Consider the following 13695-nt stretch of genomic DNA (forward strand, 5'->3'; position numbering starts at 1 on the left):
ATTGTATAGGTTATTTGACGTCATCTTAGACCCGTCCTTTCGTTGGGATTTTTCCTAATCTGCGTGACTGAAGGCCGGTGCAGGTCTCTTGACAATTTCTTATAACAGCCTAAACAGAGTAAGACAGCACAAGAAAGTATTGGTGGTTAATTGATGTCAATTATCTTCCCATTTCTTTTCAGCCAAATCTTTTCTTAGGTTGGGAGATCTTCAGAACTGGAAGCATGCCTAATTCTTCTTCTTTTTTAATATAATCCTATGACAGCACCTAATACATAGTAGGAATTCAATGTGTGATGACAACATTAGATGTGTTTCTTCGATTATGGGATAAGCTGCTGTAATAAAGAGACCCCAAAATACAGTGACTTGAACAAGATGTTTGTTTTCTCATTAAGCAGTCTGGAGCTGCTGGTCAGTTTTTGTTAGGAAAGTCATTTTGTTCCTGTAGATCACCTGCCTTTCTTCTGTTATATTGTTCTACTTTCCCCTTGGTTTTTGTGAGCGTGATTGAAGCTTGCTGACTACTCACACAACTACTTACCAGCCCAAGGGAAGCAGGAAGAAGATATGAAGAGCAAACAGCTTCCTTTTAAGGATGTGATACAGATGTTACACAGCTTCTACTGACATCCACTTGAGTGAAACTTAGTCAATTGGCTACAATATGCTGCAAGAGATACTGAGGACCATAGCCACTAGCAATGCAGTCACCTGCCAGTCAAAACTTGGGAGGGTCCATTAAATAAAGATTAGAAGAATGGAGATAGGAGGTAGAATTCTCCAGGGATATCATTTATACCTGGAGATCTTTGGGGAGCTTTTTATACTAGGAACATTATTTCCTTAATGGTCACTTGGCTTTTATGTAAGTAGCAACCCTGAGATGGTTTAAGTTCCCAAGCCCATGTGCTCACACTCTGTGATCTTTAGAAGTGACCAGGAGGAGATTTGGGGTTTGGAGGCTGGGGGACATGGGACGAAGCACCCAGTCACTGCAGCAGTAGGCCAGCACTGCCCAATGGAGCACCTCTTGCTTCCCTGCCCGTGGGATTATGCAGGTGATGCCACCTCTGGATGGAACACTCCGGAGTCTCCAATGCCTTCCCAGATGTGTCTTCTCAAACATGTGCCACCCAACCTCACCATTCACCTCAGGAGGGTACTAAAGACCTGGAAAAGAATTCTTTCTGGCCAAAACTACCGCTAAAATGGAATTGAATCTGCAGCGACTCCAGGAGAGAATAACTACACTAGGTGAAGGGGAGCAAGTCCCGATCTATATTGGCTTAAAGCACAGGAGTCCCCATCCACATTAGCTCAAGGCTCAAGGATCTCCATCTGCACTGAACAGCAGAGGTAGGTTCGGTGGACCAGGACTGGTACAGGATAGAAGCTGGGCTCATGATTTTGCCACAAGAACTATATTTTCATTATCTTCCTTTTATAATTTCTCTTCACTGTTTAAACCTGTCTTTAAAAAAAAATAAAAGCATAACAAATAAATATCTTTGGAACACCAATTTTGTTATACAGTTTGTGAGGAAGAGAAATTCATTCAGAAGCATGCCTGCTATCCCAGAAGCCAGGGAGGAAGGCCAGGGAAGAGCAGGGCAGGGGGAGGTGTCCCAGGGCAGAGAGTCTCTGATGTGTGTGGCAGGTGGGGGCAGAGGAGAGTCGAGGGGGATCCAGATGCTGTGGATTGATTCGGAGAATGGGGAAGCCAGAGCCAGGTGGCACGCCTCACTGCTGAAGCTGTTTGAGTACAGCCCTGACAGGTGCCCGGTCCACCATGTCAGGATGCTCAGAGCTGGGGGTCTTCTGGCCGTCTGTCTGTCTGATCAGGGCAGGTTCCCTGGAGCCACTGTGGTTTGGAGCCTAGGGCGCCTGCGGGCTCCTTGCATGGGTGCCACTCTTCTTCTGGAGGTGGGCTCCCCGAAGCAGGGCACACAGCAGCACAGCTGCCGGATGCAGGTGACCATCCTCCTAGTGACCGCCCTCCAGCCCCTGTGGCCGTCAACCGATTGGCCAGAGGAGGGACCCTGGGAGGAAGAGCTGGGGCCTTGTGCTACCCATCTGCTGAGGATCCTCCAGGGCCTGGACCTGGCGTGGTCAGGCCTGCGGGGCACAGGGTCTGGCTTGGAGGCTGGGCTGGGAGGGGGTGTGTCCCCATGGAAGAAGCGCAGAGGAATCGCGGGCACACTGGCACTTGCGGTGCCCTTGTGTCCCGATGACTTGGCCTCCTCGGGCTGCTGCTGCTCACAGGGCCGGGGAAGGGCAGGCTCGGTGGCACACTTGTTGGGATGCACGCAGGGGGGATCCCTGGGACCCGGGCGAGGCCCGACCACCCGACGGCGCACAGGCCTCGCCTGGAGCTCGCAGCCCACCCCCTGGCTTCGCTGGTGCAGGAGGATAAGATAGGTCCCCATGGCCTCATCGAACTTCCGCTGGTCCAGGGACACCCAGGCGTTGTAGGGGTCGAAGCCCATGTCAAACATGATGGTCATGATGGCGGGGTCGGGGCGCGAGGGCAGTGGCTGGCCGCAAGGACCGGGCGGGGCTTCCTGGCCCTGGCTCAGCCACGGGTGCCCCATTACCTGCTCCAGGGTGGGCCTTTGGGCGGGGTCCACCGTCAGCATCTGCTGGATGAGGCTGCGGGCCTCCTGGGAGAGGTGCGCGGGGAGCTCGTAGCTGGCCTGCACGATGAGCCTCTGCAGGCCCTTGGCCGTGCTCGCCTTAAACGGGCGCCTCCCTGTGAGCATAAGAAAGAGGGTGACCCCCAGGCTCCACACGTCCGCCGGGGGACCCTCGTATTCTTGCTTCAGGACGATTTCAGGGGCACGGTACGGCAGAGTGCCCCAGAAGCTGGTGAGCTTCTGCCCAGGCCGGACCCTGGCGCTCAGGCCAAAGTCTATGAGTTTGACCTTGCCGCCCCTGTTGTCCACCACGAAGTTCTCGGACTTGAGGTCGAGGTGCGCGATGCCCCGCTCGTGGCAGTGGCGCACCGCACACACCATCTGCCTGAAGGTCCTGCGGGCCTTGTCCTCCTTCAGCCCACCTGCCGCCGGGATGCAGCACCGGAGCTCTCCCCCACCTGCGTGCTCCATGGCCATGTAGATGTTGCTCGGGGTCTCGATGACCTGGAACAGCTGGATCACATTCGGGTGCTCCAGGGCCATCAACCACTGCGGTTCCAGTAGGACGGGCTGGTTCCCCTCTGTCTTGGGCACGACTTTCACCACCACCTCTGCCCCGGTGAGGAGATGGCGGGCTAGAAGCACCTGGCTGAAGCCCCCCTGGCCAAGCTCCCTCACGACCTGGTAGTGGTCCGTGAGGGCCGCCTCGTAGCAGGAGCTGGGCCCCTGTGGCCCTACACTAGTCTGACTGCACTGACTGCACATCCTAAAGCCTGAACGGCAACTGAGGATGCTACCTTAAAAAAAAATAACAAACTCAAACAAAAGACCCAAACCAACAAAACAAAAGACAAACAAACAAAAGCCCAAATCAAAAAAACAATGGCAAAACACCACCACCCCAACCACCACCCACCAACCACCAGCCACCAACCACCAGCCACCAGCCACCAACCACCAACCACCAACCACCAACCACCAACCACCAAAAACGCTCACTATCTGGGAGTCCGACAGGTCACCACCAAGAGCTTCCTGTACTTATGGACAAAAATCCCAGTCGCAGCCTCCCTCTTATATGGCCGGTGGCTGAACTCCCATCACAGTGGCTCCTTGTGAGGTCACAGCAAACAATGACCCGGTCATGCCCAGCAGTAACCCCCAGTGGTCATCTCACTTTGGGGCCTCCAGGACCCGTTCAACTCTAATAAGAAGAATAAGAAAGGACCCCACAAGCTTTTAGTGGCAGGGGGTGTGGGCACTGAGAGTTACAGGTTTAGAGATTCAAACTTGTCAGATCCTCTCGGGCTTTTTTCACTTGGAGTTTGATGAAAATCCCTACTAACTTTGGGCTTTACAGGCCTCACCATATCTACACCCCAAGTGTTCCATTCCTACTTCTTCTCTCAGAATGATTGGTGTCAAAGGGAGGTAGCGCTTCGCTCACATGGTGATGCTCCCATCAAATGCTCTGTCCCCTAGGATGCTCTAGAGCTTGGCATGAACACCTATGGGGCTGAGAGGGAGGGAGCATTCCTCAGCCTTGCCCCACGAGGTTCTTATCAGATTTTGCTCTAGAAACCCTGGATGGCCAAAGGCCCAGGGTTGATACGTTCAAAGTGATAAAGGATAAAATATGGAAGCCAAGATCCTAGAACCAGCAAAGGTGTCCTTCCCACAGGGTGAAGAAATGGAGGCCTGCCCAGATACCTGGGTCCCTTCCTGCTGCTGTAACAAAGTGCCTTAGACTGGGTCACTTATTAACAATAGCAATGCACTTCCCTCAGTTCTGGAAAGTGGCAAGCTCAAGGTCAAAGCACCTTGTTACTGTCTCCTCCCATGATGGGAGGGTCAGAAGCGTTGAAGTCCTTCTCTCAAGCCCTCCTCTTCCTATATTCTTTCTTTCTTTCTTTCTTTCTTTCTTTCTTTCTTTCTTTCTTTCTTTCTTTCTTTTTCTTTCTTTCTCTTTTCACATACTGGCCATTTTAAACAGGGCCTCAGGCACATCATGAAGTGCTCTTCCACTCATGTACCTCCACAGACTGTTGGTTTTTTTTTGAGTTGCTCAGGTCGGACTTGCGTGTGATCCTCCTGCCTCCGTGTCCCTAGAAGATGGGATTAGAGCTTGTCGTCTGTTGAATGTGAGACATCCCCCGGCATCCCCCGGCATCCCCCCATCACAGGCTCCTCTGCTAGTGCAGGGGCAGTCAGAGATGGAATGATTAGATTGGGAGAGCCGTAACCTTCAGTCCATCCTAGGTTGAATGGACTGACTTGCTGGTTACTCTAGGCAGTGGGTCACTGGGGTGATGTCCTGGAAGGGATTTTCATCCCTGTAACCATTGCCCCACTTTCCTTCTCTCTCTGCCTCCTGGCTGCCCTGAGGAAAGAAGCTTTCCTCTGCTTGGCCCTTCCCCCATGACGGGCTGCCTCTCCTTGGCCCAGAGCAATAGAGCCAGCAATTGATGGAAGAAGACCACTGAAACCTTGAGCCCTGGGTGAATATTTCCTCCTCCAAGTTTTTCTTGATGGTTGTCTGGGCCACAGCATTGATACACTTAATTAATACCCAGCCATAGGTTATTGTTCCTAGCTTGACAATGCGTCTCCTGTGACTACTGTGTGTGTGTGTGTGTGTGTGTGTGTGTGTGTGCGCGCATGGGTCTGCACATTGCTGGGAAGTGAACCGCTCCCTTGGGCAGCTGGAGAATCATTCTTAAAGTACACATCCCATCCCTGGGGTTGAAGCCTCACGCCCTGTCTGCCTTTGAGGAGTTGGTCCCCACTAGATGTGCCTGTGTGAGGGGAGTCCTTCTATTTGACCTGACGGACATTGGATTAGGTACTCAGATCTTGAAGACAGAAAGATCTCTGGTAAAGCAATTCGTGACATTTATAAAAGCTATTGCCACTTGTTTTTTCAAGATATAAGAGAATAACGTAGTCGAAAATCCCCACTCTATTCTATGTTATTGAGCACACTGTGAGCACATGTGGCATTGTGACATCATTGACTGAGGGGTGGGCATGGTGAGGCCCAGCAGCAGCCTTCTCTGCACTAGTGATTTTCCCCTGCCACACATTCCCATCAGGGTGGTGTTCCTCTCTGGTGGGAAATGGAACCCCATGGGAACCACAAGGAAATACCTATAGGGCATACCCAAAGGGAGAGGTAAGGGAATTGGTGTTTCTGGTGTTTGTTTCACTATACACATCAACCTAACAGGAGAGAAGGTAGTCATGTAACAGCATAAATCACACTGAATCAAACCCGGCCTAGCCTCCATATTGGGACACAAGTCACGCTAACCCATGATTTCACCCTAGTCTCTTACAACCCCATCTTCAGTAATTACATCCTAACAATGTCATTTCTGATGAGAGAGAGACCTCATTCTCTGGTGTGGAGGTTTGAACCTATACATGTCATTGAGGGACCTAATACAATCCCTAACAATCCCTGGTCCTACCTCTCTGAAGTTCTTTTCAGTAGGTGTTGAAGATTGTCATGTAATTTTCTGCATGAATCCATGCCATCCTGTGTCTTTCTTGGCTTTTCCATAAAGTGTCTTGTATAGGGATATTCATGTCTATATTCATAATGGACTTTGGTCTGTCAATTTGGAGTTTGTTTCATGGTTTTATTCTGGCAGTGTCTTTTCTGGTTTGATGGTCGGGTCATACCAGCTTCTTCAAGTGCATTGTGAATTGTTTCCTGTGCTTCTTACTTCCTGGAAATGTTTGTATACAATTGGTATTAATTCTTCAAATATGAGTAGAATTCTCCGGGGATATCATCTTTTGGAAGAGATATGTATATTAGGAACATTATTTCCTTGATGGTCTCTTGGCTTTTATGTAAGTAGCCCCCTGAGGTGGTTTAAGATATTCTGTCTCCAAAGCCCACATGGTTACTCTCTGTGAACTTTAGCAGTAGCCAGAGGAGATTTGGGGCTTAGAGGCTGCGGGACATGGGGTGAAACACCCAGCCACTGTTGCAGCAGGCCGCCCCTGCCCAATGGCGAATCACTTCCTTTGCTGCCCATGGGATTATGTAGGTGATGCCCCTCTGGATGGAACACTCTGGAGTCTCCAGTGCCTTCCCAGACGTGTGTTCTCCAACCCCTGCCACCCACCCTCTCCACACACCTCAGCAAGAGGCTTGAAGACAAAATTGGAAGACAATGTTGTTGGGAAACTGAACAAGGACTACATACACATCTTCATTTCATAAAAATTAAAAGTAGAACATTTTAATGTTGATTAAAAAAATCAACTTCCTCATCTCTCTCCTCACTTTTTTTATTTCAAAATAATTTCCCCTAAAGTATGATTCTAAAAGACACATCATTAATAAACTTTCATTTTGAAATCAGTTCCCAAATATGAATGTTATATTTTTAAAGTCAGTTCTTAGACAAATGTGATTTATTTCAATACATAATGGTGGAGTAACTTAGATAGGTGAGAGTTCTCTCAGCCACCATGGTTACCAGGGAGACTAAAGTGCAGATTATAATCCATGGTGGTTTTTCTTTGATTTCTAGCACACTTTCACACTGAGGCTAGGGAAAGTAAAGAGTCACATTCCCCGAGTTTCCAGAGTCAACTAGAGGTGGCCATTTGACAGTTTTGGCCAGTGAGGTCCAAGAAGTCTGCTGGAGGTGTTCAGGCAATGCTTTGCTTTGGGAGATGAGGAACCCAAGTGGTCAGCACCTGCCTCTTGCTTCCTCCTGCACTGGGTGCTGCAGGGCCCCTGGACCTCTGGCAGCCTTCTTGCCAACAAGAGCATCACAATGCTTCTGGTCCTGGCACCATTGAGCTGCAGAGACAGCATCGTCAGCCACCTCTTCTCAAATTTGTGTCAGGTAAAAAAACAGGCTATCCTTTAAAGCCACCATCAGTGGTGTGTGACTTGACATCAAAAGCACTTGTAACTGTTAAAACGGCTAAAAAAAAGAAATGGGTTTTTTTTTTTTTTTGGTTTTGTTTTGCGTTGGTAGCACGGATTGAATTCAGGGCCACTGGGACACTGAGCCACATCCCCAACGCTCTTTTGCATTGTATTTAGAGACAGGGTGTCACTGAGTTGCTTAGGGCTTTGCTTTTTGCTGAGGTTGGACTTGAGCACCTATCCTCCTGTCTCCGGGCCCCAGCTGGTGGACTACAGAGGTGCCCAAATGCACCTGGCCTATTCTATTTTTAAACCTGCATTTCTAAATCAAAACAAAAAACCAAAAATCTTTGGAACATCAATTTTATTATACAGTTTGAGAGGAAGAGAAATTCATTCAGAAGCATGCCTGCTATCCCAGAAGCCAGGGAGGAAGGCCAGGGAAGAGCAGGGCAGGGGGAAGTGTCCCAGGGCAGAGAGTCTCTGATGTGTGTGGCAGGTGGGGGCAGAGGAGAGTCGCGGGGGATCCAGATGCTGTGGATTGATTCGGAGAATGGGGAAGCCAGAGCCAGGTGGCACGCCTCACTGCTGAAGCTGTTTGAGTACAGCCCTGACAGGTGACCGGTCCACCATGTCAGGATGCTCACAGCTGGGGGTCTTCTGGCCGTCTGTCTGTCTGATCAGGGCAGGTTCCCTGGAGCCACTGTGGTTTGGAGCCTAGGGCGCCTGCGGGATCCTTGCATGGGTGCCACTCTTCTTCTGGAGGTGGGCTCCCCGAAGCAGGGCACACAGCAGCACAGCTGCCGGATGCAGGTGACCATCCTCCTAGTGACCACCCTCCAGCCCCTGTGGCCGTCAACGGATTGGCCTGAGGAGGGACCCTGGGAGGAAGAGCTGGGGCCTTGTGCTACCCATCTGCTGAGGATCCTCCAGGGCCTGGACCTGGCGTGGTCAGGCCTACGGGGCACAGGGTCTGGCTTGGAGGCTGGGCTGGGAGGGGGTGTGTCCCCATGGAAGAAGCGCAGAGGAATCGCGGGCACACTGGCACTTGCGGTGCCCTTGTGTCCCGATGACTTGGCCTCCTCGGGCTGCTGCTGCTCACAGGGCCGGGGAAGGGCAGGCTCGGTGGCACACTTGTTGGGATGCACGCAGGGGGGATCCCTGGGACCCGGGCGAGGCCCGACCACCCGACGGCGCACAGGCCTCGCCTGGAGCTCGCAGCCCACCCCCTGGCTTCGCTGGTGCAGGAGGATAAGATAGGTCCCCATGGCCTCATCGAACTTCCGCTGGTCCAGGGACACCCAGGCGTTGTAGGGGTCGAAGCCCATGTCAAACATGATGGTCATGATGGCGGGGTCGGGGCGCGAGGGCAGTGGCTGGCCGCAAGGACCGGGCGGGGCTTCCTGGCCCTGGCTCAGCCACGGGTGCCCCATTACCTGCTCCAGGGTGGGCCTTTGGGCGGGGTCCACCGTCAGCATCTGCTGGATGAGGCTGCGGGCCTCCTGGGAGAGGTGCGCGGGGAGCTCGTAGCTGGCCTGCACGATGAGCCTCTGCAGGCCCTTGGCCGTGCTCGCCTTAAACGGGCGCCTCCCTGTGAGCATAAGAAAGAGGGTGACCCCCAGGCTCCACACGTCCGCCGGGGGACCCTCGTATTCTTGCTTCAGGACGATTTCAGGGGCACGGTACGGCAGAGTGCCCCAGAAGCTGGTGAGCTTCTGCCCAGGCCGGACCCTGGCGCTCAGGCCAAAGTCTATGAGTTTGACCTTGCCGCCCCTGTTGTCCACCACGAAGTTCTCGGACTTGAGGTCGAGGTGCGCGATGCCCCGCTCGTGGCAGTGGCGCACCGCACACACCATCTGCCTGAAGGTCCTGCGGGCCTTGTCCTCCTTCAGCCCACCTGCCGCCGGGATGCAGCACCGGAGCTCTCCCCCACCTGCGTGCTCCATGGCCATGTAGATGTTGCTCGGGGTCTCGATGACCTGGAACAGCTGGATCACATTCGGGTGCTCCAGGGCCATCAACCACTGCGGTTCCAGTAGGACGGGCTGGTTCCCCTCTGTCTTGGGCACGACTTTCACCACCACCTCTGCCCCGGTGAGGAGATGGCGGGCTAGAAGCACCTGGCTGAAGCCCCCCTGGCCAAGCTCCCTCACGACCTGGTAGTGGTCCGTGAGGGCCGCCTCGTAGCAGGAGCTGGGCCCCTGTGGCCCTACACTAGTCTGACTGCACTGACTGCACATCCTAAAGCCTGAACGACAACTGAGGATGCTACCTTAAAAAAAAATAACAAATTCAAACAAAAGACCCAAACCAACAAAACAAAAGACAAACAAACAAAAGCCCAAATCAAAAAAACAATGGCAAAACACCACCACCCCAACCACCACCCACCAACCACCAGCCACCAACCACCAGCCACCAGCCACCAACCACCAACCACCAACCACCAACCACCAACCACCAAAAACGCTCACTATCTGGGAGTCCGACAGGTCACCACCAAGAGCTTCCTGTACTTATGGACAAAAATCCCAGTCGCAGCCTCCCTCTTATATGGCCGGTGGCTGAACTCCCATCACAGTGGCTCCTTGTGAGGTCACAGCAAACAATGACCCGGCCATAACCCCCAGTGTTCATCTCACATTGGGGCCTCCAGGACTTTTTCAACTCTCATAAGAAGAATGAGAAAGGATCCCAGAAGCTTTTAGTGGCAGGGGGTGTGGGCACTGAGAGTTACAGGTTTAGAGATTCAAACTTGTGAGATCCTCCCGGGCTCTTTTCACTTGGAGTCTGATGAAAATCACTACTAACTTTGGGCTTTACAGGCCTCATCATATCTACACCCCAAGTGTTCCATTCCTACTTCTTCTCTCAGAATGATTGTTGTCAAAGTGTGGTAGCGCTTCGCTCACATGGTGATGCTCCCACCAAATGCTCTGTCCCCTAGGATGCTCTAGAGCTTGGCATGAACACCTATGGGGCTGAGAGGGAGGGAGCATTCCTCAGCCTTGCCCCACGAGGTTCTTATCAGATTTTGCTCTAGAAACCCTGGATGGCCAAAGGCCCAGGGTTGATACGTTCAAAGTGATAAAGGATAAAATATGGAAGCCAAGATCCTAGAACCAGCAAAGGTGTCCTTCCCACAGGGTGAAGAAATGGAGGCCTGCCCAGATACCTGGGTCCCTTCCTGCTGCTGTAACAAAGTGCCTTAGACTGGGTCACTTATTAACAATAGCAATGCACTTCCCTCAATTCTGGAAAGTGGCAAGCTCAAGGTCAAAGCACCTTGTTACTGACTCCTCCCATGATGGGAGGGTCAGAAGCGTTGAAGTCCTTCTCTCAAGCCCTCCTCTTCCTATATTCATTCATTCATTCTTTCTTTCTTTCTTTCTTTCTTTCTTTCTTTCTTTCTTTCTTTCTTTCTTTCTCTTTTCACATATTGGTCATTTTAAACAGGGCCTCAGGCATCATGAAGTGCTCTTCCACTCATGTACCTCCACAGACTGTTGGTTTTTTTTTTTTTTTTTTTTTTTTTTTTTTGGTGAGATAGGGTCTCAGTGAGTTGCTCAGGTCGGACTTGCATGTGTGCTCCTCCTGCCTCCGTGTCCCTAGAAGATGGGATTAGAGCTTGTCATCTGTTGGATGTGAGACGTCCCCCGGCATCCCCCCATCATAGGCTCCTCTGCTAGTTCAGGGGCAGTCAGAGGTGAAATGATTGCATTGGGAGAGCCGTAACCTTCAGTCCATCCTAGGTTGAATGGACTGACTTGCTGGTTACTCTAGGCAGTGGGTCGCTGGGATCATGTCCTGGAAGGGTTCTTCATCCCTGTAACCATTGCCCCACTTTCCTTCTCTCTCTGCTTTCTGGCTGCCCTGAGGAAAGAAGCTTTCCTCTGCTTGGCCCTTCCCCCATGATGGGCTGCCTCACCTCGGCCCAGAGCAATAGAGCCAGCAATTGATGGAAGGAGACCACTGAAACCTTGAGGCCTCTGTGGAATATTTCCTCCTCCAAGTTTTTCTTGTTGGTTGTCTGGGCCACAGCATTGATACACTTAATTAATACCCAGCCATAGGTTATTGTTCCTAGCTTGACATTGTGTCTTCTGTGACTACTGTGTGTGTGTGTGTGTGTGTGTGTGTGTGTGTGTGTGCATGGGTGTGCGCATTGCTGGGAAGTGAACCGCTCCCTTGGGCAGCTGGAGAATCATTCTTAAAGTACACATCCCATCCCTGGGGTTGAAGCCTCATTCCCTGTCTGCTCTTTTAGGAGTTGGTCCCCACTAGATATGCCTGTGTGAGGGGAGTCCTTCTATTTGACCTGAAGGACATTGGATTAGGTACTCAGATCTTTGAAGACAGAAAGATCTCTGGTAAAGCAAGTCCATGACATTTATAAAAGCTAGTACCACTTGTTTTTTCAAGATATAAGAGAATAACGTAGCAGAAAATCCCCACTCTGTTCTGTTATTGAACACATTGTGTGCACATGTGACATTGTGACATCACTGACTGAGGGGTGGGCATCATGAGGTCCAGCAGCAGCCTTCTCTGCACTAGTGATGTTCCCCTGCCACACATTCCTATCAGGGTGGTATTCCTATCTGGTGGGAAATGGAACCCCATGGGAACCACAAAGAAATACCTACAGGGCAAACCCAAAGGGAGAGGTAAGGGAATTCATATCCTTGATGTTTATTTCACTGCACACATCAACCTAACAGGAGAGAAGGTAGTCATATAACATCATATGTCACACTGAAACAAACTTTCCCTGGTGTCCGTATCTGGATGCAAGTCACGTTGAACCATGAGCTCATCTTATTCCCTTATGACCCCATCTTCAGTATTTACATCCTAACAATGTCATTTCTGACAAGAGAGACCTTATTCTTAGGTGTGGAGTTCTGAATCGATTCGTGTGTTTGGGGGATATACTTTAATCCCGAACACTCCCTCGTTCTTCCTATTGGGATTTTTCTTGCAGTAGGTGTTGATTTTTATCATGTAATTATTCTACATGAATCCTTACCATCCTATGTCTTTCTTGGCTTTTCAATACAGTGTCTTGTTTAGGGATATTCGTGTCTATATTCATGATGGACTTTGGTCTGTCAAGTTGGGGTTTCTTTGATGGTTTTATTCTGGCAGTGTCTTTTTTGGTTTGGCATGCTCACCCTCATAAAATATATTGTGAATTGTTTCATAGCTCAACAGAATACCAAGTGAATCTGAAACAAAAAAAAATCTCAGAATGAGAAAAATTATATATCAATATGCATAGTTAGGATTTTTAATACACAACATATGTTTGTCTTTTCCTCTTATTTGCCTCCCCACTATGCTTGCTTCTAAAATTACTACCCTGCATCTTCCCTGAAAGAACTCAGACTTTGAATTGAACAGTAAGGATGCTGATAGACACAGTTTGTGGTAAGGTTGATTTTACAGGTTTTAATGGAGGAAGATATTATTTTCCACTTACCCATTATTCTTTTCTCTAAAAAGGAAATTTTTGACAATTTTCCAATAGAAAATATTTTTTCTCATTATGAAAATATTACATGCTCATTATAAAAATTCATATAGTAAGTAGTAACATGTCTTTCTTCTGCTCACTTTTCATTGGCCAGAGATAGTCTCATGGTCTTTCTAATTTCCTGGGAACTGAGGAACATGCACAATGGATGAGATGATAGATGAGTACCACTGTTTCTACCTTAATCCTAATTGTGTATTTCTGTCCTCGAGCTGACACTATCCAAAATAAAATCTAAATGATGTACTGTATTCATACCAATTTTCTACTTCTTTCACATGAATAAAGTCTATAGATATTATGTGGGGAAAATATGCCTTTAACATAAATACGTTTTCCTCTATGCAAATATTACAGCATACCCAATAACTTCTTTTTTCTACAACAGGTAGAAAAATAAAAGAAAATGAAATAATACCAAACACTTATTTTTTTTAACCATGAATTCCAATTTGGTTGACTTAAAAAAGCAACATGCCTGGATTCATCAGGTTAGGCTAATTTGTATGATAGTTATGTCTAGTTTCTAGAATTCCAGATATTTTTTTCTTTTGTTTATGAATTTTATAGCTTTAGTCTTAGTGGTTTAGGACAATAGGATGTATTAAGTACATATGTAAGAGTTTAGT

General features: G+C 49.5%; 2 protein-coding genes across 2 annotated transcripts; both read right to left on the reverse strand.

Moving 5' to 3' along the window:
• Positions 1–1841: 1841 nt before the first annotated feature.
• LOC124979502 (sperm motility kinase 2B-like) lies at positions 1842–3401 on the reverse strand. Its single transcript, XM_047543879.1, has one exon. The coding sequence runs from the start codon at positions 3399–3401 to the stop codon at positions 1842–1844; it is 1560 nt and encodes a 519-aa protein (XP_047399835.1).
• A 4809-nt stretch (positions 3402–8210) lies between these two features.
• Positions 8211–9770, reverse strand: LOC124979504 (sperm motility kinase 2B-like). The gene has a single exon (XM_047543880.1). It carries the CDS (start codon positions 9768–9770, stop codon positions 8211–8213), a length of 1560 nt encoding a protein of 519 aa, XP_047399836.1.
• Between the last annotated feature and the right edge of the window lie 3925 nt (positions 9771–13695).

Source organism: Sciurus carolinensis, chromosome 3 (assembly GCF_902686445.1).
Source record: "Sciurus carolinensis chromosome 3, mSciCar1.2, whole genome shotgun sequence".
NCBI classification, from domain to species: domain Eukaryota; kingdom Metazoa; phylum Chordata; class Mammalia; order Rodentia; family Sciuridae; genus Sciurus; species Sciurus carolinensis.